The 16,318-nt window shown below is 54.3% G+C and overlaps 4 protein-coding genes across 4 annotated transcripts; 1 reads left to right on the top strand and 3 right to left on the bottom strand.

Moving 5' to 3' along the window:
* Positions 1-118: 118 nt before the first annotated feature.
* Positions 119-469, top strand: CGGC5_v009171 (uncharacterized protein; the record flags this gene model as incomplete). Its single annotated transcript, XM_032037439.1, has 1 exon — positions 119-469. One exon carries the CDS (start codon positions 119-121, stop codon positions 467-469), a length of 351 nt encoding a protein of 116 aa, XP_031883616.1.
* Positions 470-3,516: 3,047 nt separating this feature from the next.
* Positions 3,517-5,281, bottom strand: GAD4 (Glutamate decarboxylase 4; the record flags this gene model as incomplete). The annotated part of the gene is made up of 4 exons (XM_032037440.1): positions 3,517-3,570; positions 3,627-4,856; positions 4,930-4,957; positions 5,013-5,281. The coding sequence occupies 4 exons, from the start codon at positions 5,279-5,281 to the stop codon at positions 3,517-3,519; spliced, it is 1,581 nt and encodes a 526-aa protein (XP_031883682.1).
* A 2,729-nt stretch (positions 5,282-8,010) lies between these two features.
* On the bottom strand, positions 8,011-11,986 carry ufd2 (Ubiquitin conjugation factor E4; the record flags this gene model as incomplete). The annotated part of the gene is made up of 8 exons (XM_032037441.1): positions 8,011-8,902; positions 8,982-9,347; positions 9,396-9,488; positions 9,553-9,761; positions 9,822-10,559; positions 10,620-10,824; positions 10,873-11,543; positions 11,930-11,986. 8 exons carry the CDS (start codon positions 11,984-11,986, stop codon positions 8,011-8,013), a joined length of 3,231 nt encoding a protein of 1,076 aa, XP_031883614.1.
* Positions 11,987-13,119: 1,133 nt separating this feature from the next.
* Traf5 (TNF receptor-associated factor 5) lies at positions 13,120-14,571 on the bottom strand (the record flags this gene model as incomplete). Its single annotated transcript, XM_032037442.1, has 2 exons — positions 13,120-14,378; positions 14,445-14,571. 2 exons carry the CDS (start codon positions 14,569-14,571, stop codon positions 13,120-13,122), a joined length of 1,386 nt encoding a protein of 461 aa, XP_031883615.1.
* Positions 14,572-16,318: the final 1,747 nt, after the last annotated feature.

The following is a 16,318-nucleotide window of genomic DNA, read 5'->3' as shown; positions in this document are numbered from 1 at the left end:
ATGAGCATTGAGCACTACTCAGTGCATTTCCTCTAACATATAAAAACGACAACCAGTTCACAGTCGCCACCATCATTACCATTGGACGTAAACCAAAACACACACACAACCTACCACCATGAAGATTAGTGCCACTTTCGTCCTCGCAACGGTTGCCGTCAGCGTCTCAGCGGGCGGCCCCAAGAACAATTCCCCTCGGTTTAGCGGCTTGAACAAGATTCCCGACAATGAGCCACTGCCCCTCCACCAGGCGCCCGACTGCTACCAGAACTGCTTCCAGTCGACGAACCACGCACTCACTGGGGACATCAACACCGTGAACCAGAGGGAGTTTTGCGAAGACAAGTGGACGCACTTTGATTGGTGGTTTGAGACCTGGCTGATGGGATGCGTCGTACCGAACTGCCCCAAGGAGGATGGCGACAAAGCTCGACGATGGTTCGATTCCCTCTGCCGTAGTAAATCCTGAACGGCTTGATGGGCTGTTTAAAATGTAGCTCCTAACGCGCAGCGAAGCGGAGCAGCACGAGCAAAGTGAAAGAGTTACAGGCGCGAGGTCAATGTGATGGAGCTCTTTATTAATCAGACGTGGCCTCAGGGCCTTCCGCGGATGAACGTACTTAAGTAAACTGAAGCTAAGATAAGTTTATTCTAGGAGTGTAGAAGGGCTTGTGAGGGCAGATGGGAGGCCTACGATCCGATGGTCGCGGTGAGGGAAGAATCAGCACCGTAAGTCTAGTACCTACTCAATCCAATACCTAGTATGCTGCCGTCCTTGAAAAATACCTGCAACAAGCAGTTTAAATACTGAGTCAGTATGCTACGGTTTGATGGAGAAACACAGAGGCCAATGCATCAGGCCCTTGAGGCCAGGTACAGTGACAACAAGGGTGTGGTATTCAGCAACGATCCAGCTCATTTCAAACTTCTTGTGATGCTACAGAGTTAGGTCACTCTCTCTACATCACCGTTTACTCGTCCGATATAATATTGGATGTATTCATCTCCTCACAGGAGCGATTGAGCCGAAACCTCTCTACGCCGCAGCTTTCTGGCCTCGGCGGGTGTTGCCAGTCAGATGCCCCCTCATTATCATCGACCTACAATGATAGACTGTATCATCAAACGGCAGATCGAGATCCTTCCGAAAGGCACCAAGTGCAGACGCAACCACCAGTCTTTCGTGTGATTACTGGTTCAACGCCCCGTCGGCATGTGCCAGTGCTAGTGCTATAAATAGAATGACAGCGCCCTGCGAATTACTCTGAAGCCCACAAATGTGGTAGCAGCGGTCGAGTATGAAATTTGAAACTGGTACGTCCTGAGAAGGTATCGTCTTCGTCACCAGCGACAACGCCAAAAGGCGGCCTGACATGCCGTCCAATATCCAGCTCGCAGACATCGGTTGTCATTGATACCGAGGTATTCCGCTGAAACATTGATCAATAAACCGCAGCGAAAAGAGCCCGTCCGGAGCAGTTTAGTTCGCGATGTAGAATCGAATCTCTGCTTAAACTCCAAGGCTGCAATTTTATTCAGAGAGTCTGGAACTTTCCCCGAATGTCTATGTATCTCGTGGTTCCATAGTGATTGCCAGTCGCCACGTCCCCCGTCACGTGTTCAGCATACTGCTTGCCAAAGGATGAATACCACCAGATATCGCGAGATATTCAACAGCCAGAGCAGAGACAATGCATAGAGACTTTTGGACCGATTGCAAGTACAGCAGGCCGTTGCTACCTTGTGCAACTTTTCCATGCCAGCAGAGCCTCACGTTGAATCGGTGGAGAACTTGCCGATCTCTTTGCTTATCATTCACTATTCTTCATCTCGGCTGCTTGCCACTTATTTGCTGAATATTCATACATGGAAGGGACACCATTCACGCGTGTTATCAGATCCACCTTCCAACAAGCTGCCGCTGCAAAGCACCTGAACTCAACCCTTGGATGGGAGTTCAAAGACCCCCATCATTTCAATGGTCACGTACTTCTTCTTAACGTTTCTCTTAGCCATCACACATCCACCAAGTTTATATACACTGCGTGACTGGTCGCTCCGCCACAAGCCATCAGCAAGCGGCCTTGACAATATAAATTAAGCATCCAGGTACATCGTAGACTTCCCATCCACAGCAATGTGTAGCGGGCAGAGAGCCTTAAGGTCTCTGCATACCCAGAACAAAGTCAAAATCACTGTCGCTTTCGTTGAGCAGGTTGAAAAGGTGCTCGCAGGCAAGAGAGGATTCCACCAGGCCAAACACATCCGTGCCGTATACATCCCCAGAATACAACATAGAAAAGGCCGAACAGCGAACTTCACCCCGTTATTGAACACAGCCCCACCAGCGTGTCTTCGTACTTCGCTCCTTGCATCCAGGCTTGCTTGTCAGAGAGAACCTTTCCGACTGGAGCCTAACCGGTGCACCAAGTGTATTGTGGTGTCTTGGTTTCTGTTCACCTCGTGCACGCCGGATTTATATACCCTTCGCGGTAGACCATGCCCCAACCGAGCCACGTCAATTGAATGAACAAGGCACACTTGGAGGATCTTGTCCAGACAAACAAATTGACGGTGCGGAATACGGCGGAGAAAAGGCTGGACAGCAAACTACAAACTGCTGTTGAACACAAGAACAGCTGCGTGTCTTCAAACCTCGTTCGTTCTGTGAGACATGACCTTAACGACTGGGATCTAGTGTGACTACTGTCGGTTGGGTATGGCTTTGATTTGTTGTGTCTCGGTTGCTGTCTATGGCGCGCAACCCGGATTTATATACACTTCTTCACGGCAGAGAGGACATCCCCTAAGCGAGCCACCCTCATGGTACATTGGAGGGATATATTAGTAGAATTCAGAATTATCAAGTGCATCCTCAATTTGTGTTGGTATCCTGCGGGTGTTTGTCTCTAGACTAAATCTTGGCCTTCGATGAAGTCATGAGAGACGACGAGTCTCCGGAAGTGACAATTTCACACGGGCCATTCGCCTCAGATGGGGTTTTGCTATCAGAGCAGGTAGTAGGCATAGTAGACAATAGGGTTGACAACAACGACGAGAGCGACGATGATAGGGACAGAGACGACAGAGACGACAGAGACGACGGGGGTGACAAAACTGTTAATATGCAATAAGCTTTCAGAACTAACATAATACTTATGCGCCGGCGTAGCAATACTCCCCAAATTCCTTATCTTTGTCATCCTTGTCATCCTTGACTTTCGTCTGTTGCTGCAGTTAAACGCAGGTAACCTAGGTAGAGTGCCCCGAGTTGAGAAGTCCAAGTCGTCATCAGCCTTGCAGGAGACTGCAGAGTCAATCGACGCCAAAAACGCATCATATTTCTAAGATGCTACTCTGTATATAGAATACACTCTCAGAACAATAGCAATCCACCTCTTTTCCCCCTTTATCCAAAACCAGCCCGACCGACCAACCGGTCACTCATCCAAAAAGTCATGTCAATCATTAATCTCGTGTCCAAAATTGTCTTTATGACTACACCCGCGGAACGCTTTAGCAGATGGCATGCGTTTTGCCAGTCTTACCCTGCAGGGAGTGCTTTTCCTTCTGTAACCAGCAGTCAGCAAGATCCGCCTCTCGCGCACGGGGGGTTGGGGACAAACTCTGAACTTTGGGTGGTTGTGCGACGACTTGGTGCTCGTGAGGTGGTGCTTGTGGATGAAGTCCTGCTGGCGCTTGATGCTCTCCTGGTCCATCTGCTCGAGCAGGCCCATGCACAGCTTGATGTCCGTGATGAGCATGTCGCAGCGGCTCTTGCTAAAGTCCTCGCGCACGACGACGCGCAGCATCTTGAGGTCGTTGGTCTTGGGCGCCATCGTGTACGCAGGCACGACCCAACCGCGAACGCGCAGCTGGTGCGCCAGCGCGAACTCGTCATAGTTGCGGTCCTCCTTCTCGGGCAGGCGGAAGGCGACGAGCGGCAGACCGGCGCCGGAGCGCTGGGACATGATGGTGAAGCCCAGCACCTCGAGGGACTGGGAGAGGTAGTCGGCGGTGCGGGTGAGGTTGGACATGATGGCGCGGTAGCCCTTCTTGCCGAGGCGAATGAGCTGGTAGTACTGGCCGATGACTTGGGAGGCACCCTTTGAGAAGTTGAGTGTGAAGGAGGCCTGGTCGGCGCCGAGGTAGTTGATATTGAAGACGAGCTCCTGGGGAAGGAACTCAGCGGCGCGCCAGACGATCCAGCCGACACCAGGGTAGACGAGGCCGTACTTGTGGCCGGAGACGTTGATGGAGACGACGTTCTTGAGGCGAAAATCCCACTCAAGGTCCGGGACGACGAAGGGGGCGACGAAGCCACCGCTGGCGGCGTCGACGTGGATGGGGACGTCGAGGCCTCTCTTCTCGAGCAGGTCGTTGACGGCCTTGACGTCCTCATATTCACCGGTGTAGGTGGTGCCGAGGATGGCGCAGATACCGATGGTGTTCTCGTCGACGAGATTGACCGTCTCCTCGGGGTCGATGACGTAGCGGTCGGGGGTGCAGTAGACGAGCTTCTCCTCAATCTCAAAGTAGCGGGTGGCCTTTTCCCAGCAGACCTGGACGGCGGAGGACATGACGATGTTGGGGTGCTCGGTGCTCTTGCCCTCGGCCTGGCGCTTGTTCTTCCAGCGCTTCTTCATGGCGAGGACGCCGAGCATGATGGCCTCGGAGGAGCCGACGGAGGACGTTCCGACGGCGCCGCCGTGCTCGCCCTCGCCCTGGGGCGCGTGGAAGAGCTTGCCAATCATGCTGACGCAGCGGTTCTGGATATCGGCGGACTGGGGGTACTCCTCGTAGTCGATGAAGTTCTTGGGGAAGGACTCGCACATGAGCTTCTCAGCTTCATCTTCCTGGATGTGGGGGTCAGCGTGGGAGGTCGAATGCGGGGGTGGGCCATGGGGTTTGGCGGCTGTCAGTTCTCACCATATATGTCGTCACGAAGGAGGCCAGGCTGTTTATCGTGTCAGATCTCTGGCGTACGAAGTTACAGGGCTGAGGGAGCTCACTTCATCATGGGGTTGCCGTCAAGGCTGAGCTCGTCCTTGATCATGCGGTAGGCGACGTCCTTGGGCATCTCGTCCTCGGGCATCTCCCGCTTGGGCAGGTCCTGGTTGGCGAAGCGGGAGCCGTAGACGCTGGTGGTGTAGCAGTCCTCGTGGTCGGCGAGCTTGAGCTGGACGTCCTTGAGCTTGTTCATGACCTGGGCCAGGTGGCCGGAGGACGAGTCCTCGGAGCCCGAGTCGGGGGGCGTGGCAACGGTTGCGAGGTGGACCATTTTGAGACGGCGAGAAGGTGTTACGAAGGAGGAGTTGAATGGGCAATGTTGTGAGGAGAAGCAGCTTTCGAACGGTGTCGAAGAGGCGGATGAGGGACGACGTTTATAAGAGAAGACGGAGCTGGGAGCTTTGGCTGTAGCTGAGTCTGAGCTTTGGGCAGACGAGGCGAGGCGAGGCGAGACTGTCAAGCAGCAGTGGATGGGACGATTTGTCTATGAGCGATGGGAGAGCGAGAGAAGGGGAGAAGAGAGGAGAAAGGAGGGCATCGAGTAGTCTCGGCGGAGCCAAGCCAGCTGGACGCGGGCGTGGGCGTGGCACTGCATGCCGCAGGCCAAATCCAAGGCCAGGTCCAGGTCCAGTGCATCAGGGGGGCAGACAAGGACAGGGCCAGATCGGGATAAGGTGGAATGGGAGCTAAGGTACTCTGCAGTGTGCAGTGTGTGTACGCTGGTGAAGCCCAAGCTCCGGTACCCAAGGCAGGAAAGCTAAGCTGGATACGCAAGTTGGGAGGTTGCGTTGCCGTGGTGGTGGTGGTGCGTGTAGCAAGCTTGTAGCTTGCGGCAAGAAAGGCAATGGCAGGTGGGGTGATTGAGCGAACCTGAAGCCGGAAGGCGGGGCAGGAACGCTGACGGCACGCTACGAATAAGTCAGTAGTGTACATGGGAAGGTGCGGTGTAGCCGGTACGTACATGCCGAACACTACCAGAGCTACCTACCTACCTTACCTGGTACATCATCGACGATGACATCCACAGCATGCAAGCCATGCAGAAGGGCAGGGCAGGCACTTTCCAACAGCGGGGTCCCAAGTCGAAACGAAGGTAGGCCTCCCTGACGAATTTCACCGAGAACAGAAGCTGTACGCAGTACTGTTCCCGCTGAATACATCGGATAACGATACGTGTCCCAGGCCTGCCCTGGAGCTTATCCCAATCAGAGGGGTGGTCCAGAACTGCGTCAGCATTGGATGATTTGATCAAAACACCGATAGCAAGATGGAATAAAAATAACCCCAAAAAGTAAACTCAGCAATGGGAACAGCATATTATCCGCAAATCAGAAAAGCACGGCAAACGAGATGACTTTTCGCCCAGCCCGCGAGACCCGAGTCTGAGTCTGTCTCTCTCTCTATCTCTCCTGTTTCCAGCAGAACCCGAAAAGCACATGTTTCTCGTCTGTTGCGGACGAGTATCCCAATGTGCCCCCTAACCCTCTCTCCCAGACAACAGAAGGACAACGGAAGGAAAAGGGCGGCCTCCTTCAATTCTCTCTCACAGCTGCCCACGTCTCACTACCCACATGCCTCACCCCCTACAGTGTACCACCCCTCCTCCAACCAACCGGATGAGATGCAGCTGGGAAGCTTTCCCCAGGTCCCAAGCCAAACATCCCAACCACGCCCAGCACCCAGCATCCCCAAAAACGCGCTACGCCCAAAGCTTGGCACGGGTTGACAGCTTCGGCTGGCCCACCACTGCAACCGCCCACCCGCCCCAGCAGGTGCCGCCCTGGAACGAGCCGCTCCCACCCAATCACCCCCCGTGCCGGTCTTCCGCCACAGCGGCCCTGGCCCCGGACCTGGGACGCCTCTTCCCCCCTCCCTCCACCAACGATCACCGCCGCTTCGTCAATCATTCAAAGCACGAAAAGAGCCGTCTCCTCCAGCAATATCCATCGGCGGGCTCAAAACTTCTAAAAGGATAACACGGCTCGGATGTCAATGCCTAGCACCAAAAACTTCACAGCCACTCGAAACGTCAACACAAAACATTTACCACTCAGGGGGAGGGGAAGAAAATATGTCCACGGTATTGACTATTTCCCTCAGAACGAAAAAAATGACATCACCACCAGCCGTTCATCCACCCGTCAAGCCTCAAAAATCACCTCAGCCCATTTCGTTCCCAATCACCATCCCCCATGCCCATCCCAAATTTCCCAAATGGCATCCTCCGAGAAAAGCAAAGAAAAGAGGAAACCAAATCCCGGGATTCATTCACTCTTCTTCACCGATTGATCCAACCCCCAAACGCCCGCACATAGCACCCCCCACGCATCACCCCGACGCCTCAACCTCCGTGGTCCCCTGTGGCTTAGCCCCCCAAAGCCGCCGACTGTGGTTCGACTTTGGCTCTCGTAATCTTTCGCAACCCCCTTCGGAACCACACCTTGTGCTGCCCATCCCATCTCTCGGTGAAGGAGACCCCGACCCCGTCAGGAAAATTGATGCCCTACAAACAAATGAATCTACTACTCTCCTGTTCGGGCCGCCTCGCCCCCTTCTGCCAGCACTTCTCTCTTACGAATCATCAGACAGGCCTTACTTTTTTTGCTTCTCGCCATCGTAGCCATTGCTTCTGGTTCCAGCTCCTTCATCCCGGTTTGCCCGAGCCTCATCTCGTCTCCTTTTTTCACTCGGTTGAATGACAGGCGAAAAGCTCCGTCGGCTTAGGCCTCAGGTTCACATCGATGCAAAGAGGCGAGCCTCTCTGTCACAAATACCAGCCATCTCGCTCCAAATAGCCATTCTGCTACTCACTGCTCGCTCTTTCTAGAGATACTCTAATCCAGGTCTAACCACTGCCTGGTATCATGATTGATCCCCTAACTAAACCAGAGTGAATCCCGATGTCTAATCTTAACACATGCATGTTGGCCGCCTCGAAAGCCGCCATTAGCCCAATTTCATAATCCTGTAACCCATTCGTCCATAGCCAATTCCTTGTCCTCAGCCCTCTGTGGTGTCCATAGCGTCACTCTGCACCTTGGCCTTGGCTGCCGCTATCTTCTCGGCCTTCCACGCTTCAATCTTGGCCTTCAACTCGGTGTGCGGGATCGCGTCGTCTATCGTCATCGCTTGCCGCGTGAACGGGTCTTTGGGATCAGACAGCAGATGCTGAACGATGGTCGAGCGATCCACAATGTGCTTCGATGGCAGGGTCACAGGGTCCTTCATCAGATCGCCCATGATGGGGTCCTCGAACTCGGCCGGGATGTCACCCAGGTCGAGCTCTGCCTGCTCTGCTATCTCCTTGGCTTCCTTGAACTTCTCCTTCAGGGTGTTGAACTTTTCCATATCCTCCGTCTCCTTCATGGACCTCTTCGACAGAATGTAGCTAGCCTTGTCAAAGTTGGCCGGCTTGTAGGAGCGACCGTCCGAGGCGACAGCTTCGATGAAAGCCTGCGAGGAGCCAAGGTTGAGGTAAATGTCCACAAAGTCGGACAACAGCACTCGCGGCTGGAAGTGGTACTTTTGAGGATCGTTCACCTTCAGCTGTCCCATCTTAGGGCCAGCCAGAGTGTCCAGGTTGTAGTTCAACATGCTGGCCAGGCGCTGCACGATCTCGGGCATCGTGAATGCAGATGACAGGGCAGATGTGAAAAGCTTCATCATCGCCAGTGTCTCATTAGCGAGCTGCATGTACGACGTGGCCTGGTTCTCAAGACCCGAAAGCTCCTCTTGCTTCTTCTGTCTGTCCTGTGCAGACATGCTCTGGTCAGCCTCCAGTTCATGCTGGAGGTTGTGGATCTTGGGAAATTTCGTCAGCGCCTCATCGAGAACGTAGGTGGCATCGTTGAGCAGAAGATTGACGAATTGCACGAAGAACTGTCGATTGACCCTGTACCAATGTTAGCGGCGTTCCTCGCACCTACGACACGACGTCGCCTCGTTTTTGTCTTTCAGGGGCCACAACTTACTTGCTCTCTCTGGTGAGCTGCTGCTTGTAGACGTCATTGCCCCAAACACACTTGATGACCTGGAAGATCTCGTATCTGATGTTGAACTTGTCGTAGAACTGAGTGTGAGCTCCGGTCGACTCTGCCTCGATGTAGAACTTCATCAAGGCGTGCAGCAGGTGGTCGTTGGCAAACTTGGATCCGTAAAGCTGGTCACCGAGGACACCCTTCTTGAAATGCGAAAAGGGCCAGGTTCCGGAGAACAAGAGCGTGACCAGAGACGACTTGAGGTAGGGGTTCTTGATGTACTCGGATGATCGGAGGAAAGCGATGCACATGGCAATCATCTCACTGCCGACTGCGGACGGCATGATTTGTGGGAGGTATCTAGAAAATGTTAGCATTCGCAGCCGTACTGCACATTGAGAGACACACCTGTAGACGAATTTGAAGTTGTCAACAACGTTCTGGAGAGCGTACTCCGGCAAGCATGCGAATGCCTCCGGCGTCTGAGCGGGCAGCGGAAGTCTGAGTATGGTCAGTGATGGCTCTGAATGCGTGCGAGGAATCGGCAGTGACGGCAAAAACGTACTGAAGATCCGTTGTGTCAGGCTTGTAGTCCGTTTGGCTGGCAAGGCGCAAAAGCCAGACCGCAACGTAGCGCATGAAGCGGAGAGACAACTCCTGCATCTTCTCGTCGAAGAAGACACCCTCTATGGCGTATTTCAACGCAATTGCCTTATTCAGGACCTGGGTATGCCTCTTGAGAGTCACCTCGTACATGGCGAGTTGAGCAGGGTTCTGCATTGGTGATTAGCATTAGCACATGGCATCGACGTTGCCAGGCGGAGAGCTACTCACGTTCACCATCTTGTGACGCTCAGCCTCCATCTTAGCCACATGCGTCTCATAGAACTTAATGTCGCGCTCCAGATTCTTGACCTTTGCATTTGTGGCCTCGCTGCCGTAATGATGAGCGGCGAGAGTTAGGAAGAATACTTCAGAAATGAAGTTGGATGTGCCCTCGGCCTTCTTTTCGTAGAAAGCATCCGACGTCGCTTGGTCGGCGTTGATCTTGGTCTCCTCCTTGATGTCCACGCGAGGGCTCCGTCTGAAGTAGTCGACTTCGATTCTATCAACCTTGGAGAAAGTCGTGTCCATGAACGGCGAGCAGAATCGGTCGAGAATGGCTGTCAGGTTGGTCATGAACCCGTCGGAAGAGACTTCCTTGGCATCAACCTGAATAGCTCTACGCTTCTTGTTGGAGTTGATGGCGGACGCGAACCAGTCAAGGACGCGGCTTCTCGTTTCGCTGTCGGCTCGGATAAAGGCGTTGGCGATCGTGAACAACTCATCTTGGTGTACCCTCAGGATGGCGCGCAGTGCCTCCTGCGGCTGGGCTGCTTGTCTTCTGTCCAATCCTCGGGGGTTTGGGAAGTAGGTGAGCGTGACCTCGGATTGCAGTGGAGAGATCCGGAAGAACGGACCCAGGATGGTTGCCTTCTCAATAAGAGGGCCAGAGTTTTGTGCAGGGAGGAAGTTGGTGTGCTGGGCCAGAGCATTGAGCAGTGGCGGGAACTTAGTATATGTCATCAAGGCCTGGTTGCGTCAGTACAACGGTTCCCATAAGCTGTCGCCCGACGCCTTGCCGGAACTTACATTGAGGTATGGCTTGTAATCGCCATCCATGGACATCTCTGACAACTTAAGGCTGAGGGTGTTGATCGCCTCGGCGAACACCACTGGGTACTGCTCATCCTCAGGGAACCGGTTCACAGCTTCCCGCAGGAAGTCCAGACACACGCCGTCATCAGTGTCGTGACCTCTCAGGAGACATGACGCCAGACTGTCAGGCTGCGATCGGCTGCAAATTGTTAACTTCGGCCACTGTGAATGTCCCGCGATAGCTTACCCAAACAGGTCAGGCAGAGTCAGAGCAAATAAGCAGTTGCTAACACACAATCTCTTCGCCTCATCAAGCACCTCTCTCTTGTCCTTGGCCGTTTCCTTGACCGTGATGTATAGGCGCAGAATGCGCTTGAAGCACGGCAACAGGAAGCCGAGAATGGACTTCTTGTGGTTCAGTGTCGACAAAGCCTCCAGCAGGGCACTGTCCAGAACGCTGGTTGTCAGCTTCAGCGCCGCATCTGACTCCGTCAGTTCGCTGTTCGCCCCCGGCAGAAACATAAGCTTGTGGCCATGGATATCGGTAACTCTGTGTGGATCGACAGTGATGCGGAAAATCTGTGTGAGGGTTCGGTCGGAGAAGTCATCGATGGACTCTTCTTGGACGACAGTCGGGCGCTTCGGAACGGGTGCTGGCGTGGTCTCACTCTTAGCGGCTCGCTTCTGGCTATTACCCTCGTTCGATTCGGCCTTGACTCCAAGCTGATTGAAAGGGTTCGGCTTCGGTGTCGATGACGAAGTGATGTTGATCTTGCGCGGCTCTTCGGCGAGGCCCTTGCCCTTCTCTTCGGTTGGTGTCGAGGCGCCCGAAGCTCCGGGATTCGGTGATGTATCGCCCTCCGGCTTGGGAGAGGTCCTGGCGGCAGAACCGAGCTTGGCCAGACGTCGCAACCGGATCTGTACAGCAGGAATGGTCAGCGAAAGTTCCGACTTGATCTTGCCCCACGCCCGCGATTGCGTCTTCGTCCTCCGGGCTTGTGCCATCCTGGTGTCTCGATGTGTAGCTGTAACTTCGTGATTGCAGGAAAGAACGGCGCGTCAGGCGGTAGGGATCGATTGGAAGGGTTGATGAACAGGCTATCGGCGACTTCGATGCAATCTAGGCGGCCGGACTCAATCGAGCTGCTTGGCGATGTTGGGTAAAGGGCAGCAGGGTCGCCGGCATCGTGGAATCGGGTTCCGAGGTCGAAACGTTGAATTGGTCAAGGCCGTTTGGAGGGGACCGACAGAGAAGCTCTCAAGGAGCTGCGCAGCAAACAAATCAAGTCCATAAGAAAGCTTACCTCGTTTATCTTCGCCGTGTCAGGCGCATCTGGTGCCTGGTTCTCGTTGGGATCCATCTTGTCGTCTTCGGTCGTCTGAAGACAGTAGGACTACAAGCAGCGTACGAGGCAGGTGTGCCTATCCCAGGTGATTCTTAGTGGCACGAGAAAAGGTTGTGAAATTGCCGACGCCTTGCACAAGGCTGAACGAAGCTGGATAAGGTGCAGTGTGGAAGGTGAGGCCGGTGAGGTAGCTCAAGGTGGGCTGCGTTCAGAAGTGTTGACGTCCAGCAGGGCCTTGCAGTGGTGGGGAGGTAGTGCGGCGGCGGCATGGAGGTGCACACCAAGCGGTGAAATGTGGGGTGTGGACCAGTTAAATCCGACAAGGGCAGCCAGGCACCCAGCTTTCTCCGATTTTTAGCGGATTGTCCACTGGGAAATGCAAAGTCCACCACCAAAGTCCGCTGATGAGGTAAGGCACCGGGTCCAACTGAGGGAAGGTGCACCGTGAACCTTCATTAATAATCTGGTTGCGCCTGCCTTTAAGATGCTTGCCACTGCTGACTTCTAAGGGTTTCTACACAAACAGATAGCCAGCTACCTAAGGTACTACATTTGAGGCACAAACACGCGGTGAAGATCAATGAGGTCTTTGAAAGGCGTCTTCGAAGGGCTTATGTAATTATACACCAGGACTTCTTGTTTCCTGTTTCAAGCGGCTTTGAGACCCTTAGACCCTTAACAGATGATGCTCGTAGACGTCTGCAACTGCTTCAGATGAACCTACGCCGAAAACAAGCCCATTGGATACGGCTTGCATGAAGGTTTCTCATAAAACATCAACAGCGTCTAGAAACATGTTCCACATATGGCCCACCTGGCTCACTCATCCGCATCCAAAAATCACGATATCGATTCAATTACTATGTGCTTCGAGGCATCCAAGACCTGCTGTAGCTTTTGGGATATAGCAACCTTTGTACGTGAGAACCAATTTTGTTTCAAAGGGCGGCCCGCTGCGTAGAGTGCCTGCCCCAAGGGTATTTCCGTGCCCAGTCCGTGTCGTTGATACCGTGGGTCCCTCCATAAACGCCCAAATATCCAAACAAATATACTCGTACACGAGCTCGCGTGAGGTGCGAAATATATGGCCGTCAAATCAAAGCTAAATCGTAACAAGTTGCCGTGGCTCGAAGGTGTGATGCGGTGGCCTACAGGCGGGGTATACCGTTCGACCCGTCACTCAACCTCCTCGATGACGACGATGCCTCTCCGTCGCTGTCCGAACTGCCTCTCGTGCGGCTCGTCCCGCTGGCGGTCCGATTTGCCAGCCGGCTGCGCTCAACCTCCTCCCGGCTCTTATTCATAAGCCAAGCCATGTGCATCTTGAGTATCCCCAAGGTGCTTCTGAGTTCCGACATATTTTCTTTGATAGGTATGACGTGGTTCAGTACCATGACCGTCTGTCGACCCTCGAGGTCGGTGAAGTCCTTTCTAAGTTCCTCCATCCGACGCTCCATGTCTTCGTAGATGCTCATGACTGCTTCCGTCGGTTTTAACTTGGGCCCGCCCTGGACGTTATTCAGGTTGAACACGTCGTCCCACGACATGCAGTCCCGCCTCTCATCCTTGAGTTCCAGAATCTGTCGCTCTTGTTCCTCCTTCACCTTCTGGAGTTTTTCAATCTGCTTCTCTTGATTCCTGACCTTTTCTCCGACGACAGCGACAACCTTGTAGATGCATTCATCCTCGTGAGCAGCAAGTGTTTTGCGAATCGCCTCGTGGTTGCAGCCGTAGTCGCCATATTTGCACGCGGCAGTCACCTCGGGGCACTGATCTGTGAGATGCTGCTTCAATTCCGACACCCTGATCTTCTCCCCGCAGTCGGCGCAGGCCGTGGTATTCTTCGGGCAATCTCTGATGACGTGGTCCGCCATGGACGCCGCCTCCATCTTCTCCTCGCAGTACTCGCACGCCTGCTCAAAGTGCCAGCATTTTCCGGAGGCCGCCATCCACTGCTCCACTCTCCTATCGCATGTCTTGTCCGGACAGTCCTGCAGCGTGTAGCGACACCCCATCGCGTGCCTGACCACCTCCTCGCGTTTCATCGTCTCGTCGCATCCCCTCTCGGCATTGGGACAGTTGACGACGAGGCTGTCGAGCATGTTTGTCAAGAGCCTCGACGTCTTGCAGTCCTTGGCTCGGAACCTGGTCCGGTCGATGGGGCAGGTGTCGGCGGAGAAGAAATGGCGCTTCAGGCATTCGAGGCAGAAGGTGTGGTCGCAGGGCGTGATGACCGGGGTGATGACGGGGAGTTTGCAGATGGGACAGACGAGGTTATCATCGGGCTCTTCGACGTACATCAAGGCGGAGAAGTCGACAAGCTCCTTGACGTTGTCGGGACTGAGGGAGTGTCGTATGGCTTCTCGCACGGCCAATTCCTCGACAGGCCATTGAGTGGGGGCTCGCGCTTGTTGTGGCTAGTCAGCGTGTCTTGTCCGGACCATCGTCTCTTTGTCTGCGAGTCTCAACTTACGCGTAAACGGAATTGGGACGTCCTCGACAGATCGGACAGCCTCCTCGACGAGGTTGTGGACGAGATGGGTGATGGTGGCATCGTCCTCGGGGGCGGCGAACGGTGGCTGTGTTGGTTGTTGCGACATGGTGCTGACGGTGGTGGTTGTCGTCGACTTTGGATCAGAAGGGGGGTTTCGAGGTGGCAGAGGAGATCATGATTGAAACTCTGGCGATGGAAATTTATCGCAGTTGCGGTGAGCGTGTCCGAATCGGAAGTGGGTGTTTTCGTGGGACCGCTGGAGGCGCGGAGGAAAGGCAGAGTTGTGGAGGAGGTTTACAGTTGAGGCCCAATACGGAGTGGATGGGAGGGAATCGGCAACGAGTGAGGTGACGTCCAGCCCAGTGGAGGGCTTCCATCAGTCATTTGGGCCGAGGGTCCGATAAGCACTTCAGCCGATAACGCTACTGACCCTCGCAACCACGGAGTGCCAGTCCGCCCAGTCAGCCAGTCCAGCACGGGTTCAGGTCCTGAGGGCAGTCCCGGTCAGGGTCAGGCGCAGGGCATTGGAGGAAACGGCCGCTAAAACACAGTGTTAGTCAGCACCCATGGCGGGAAGGGGCACCGTCCCCGCATCTTCTGGGCCCCGGCATTGACCAGCTTGATGCCTTTCTCTGCCGGGAACACCAGAGAAACAAACATTCCCATGGCGAGCATGACATAACCGGTGTCTCCAGCAGCCCTCGATATGGGCAAGATTGGATGCACTTTGTCTTGGACGATGGCGAATGACAGCATCGAGCCATGTTACACGGGCGGAATACGGAGCCAAGACCGCCCTTGCATTTCTGCAGGCAGCCTATTGACCAGTTCTGTCGACCCTTATTCCAGTGTCTCTGCCGGAGCAGCGGAATAAGAAAAAAAGGATGCTTCTGGATTCCGTCGATCTCATAACCGAACCTCACTGTCGCGGGCATTTGGCAGACAGATGCCGTCACAGTCATCGAGCTTCATCAACCAGTCCGCTTTCCTCTGAATCTTGGACACATTGAGGAACACAGCGTGTCAAATGCACGACCAATTCATTCGTTCCTTGGAGGCTCTCCTGTCTGATGTCCTCTCATTCCCGACCGAGGTCAGGCATTGTTCATTCGCGACCACTGGCTGAAGGCAGATCTTACACGCCTAAGGCCGGGCTCCGGCGTGTAAGATGCAGAAAGCCCAACGTGAACCGCAAGGCTGCCTCATCCCTCCTCATCAACTACCAAGCCAGCGGCTGACAGCACACAGGGAAATCATATGACGAGCATGCCCATCCAGGCATCCATATTCTCTCTCCAACTCATCCCCGCAACTGACGACCCCAAAAACGGACCGTCGTAAACGCCTGCTTCATCCACCTGCATGACCTGCATATCGCCAACCCGCCATCTTAAGATATTACGTGAGATCTCGCCTTTCCACACAACACATCCAACAACACCTTCCTTCCCGCCCGTTCAGCCCCCCAAACAAGGAGACACAAACCCGAAATGAGCCGTTCGTACTTTTTCGTCCTCGCTGGTTGGCCCGAGAGGGAAACACACCTGAGGGAAACCGGCCGGCAAGGCAAGCTGCATTTCATGCCAACACCCACAGCGCTAAGAGCAACGCCAACCGACCCGATGGATGGACGACCCTGAACCCCGAAACCCTGCAGCCTCACTTCAACCCCCAACCTCCGACGAGAGCCTGTCTACTCACCAAAGACCCAAACCAAGCACGAGCTGCATCAAACTACGACTCTCACCACTTAACCGAGCCGCGCGGTCGCTCCGACATGCAGACGACCCCATCATCTTCATTCGTCGCCTTGCGAAGGTGATATCCAATATCAAACTCTCGGCACGTTTACA

Source organism: Colletotrichum fructicola (assembly GCF_000319635.2).
Source record: "Colletotrichum fructicola Nara gc5 chromosome Unknown KSG_Nara_v1_contig05, whole genome shotgun sequence".
Taxonomy (NCBI): Eukaryota; Fungi; Ascomycota; class Sordariomycetes; order Glomerellales; family Glomerellaceae; genus Colletotrichum; species Colletotrichum fructicola.
Note: the sequence above shows the minus strand (reverse complement) of the source record. Positions and strands in the feature narration are given on the sequence as shown.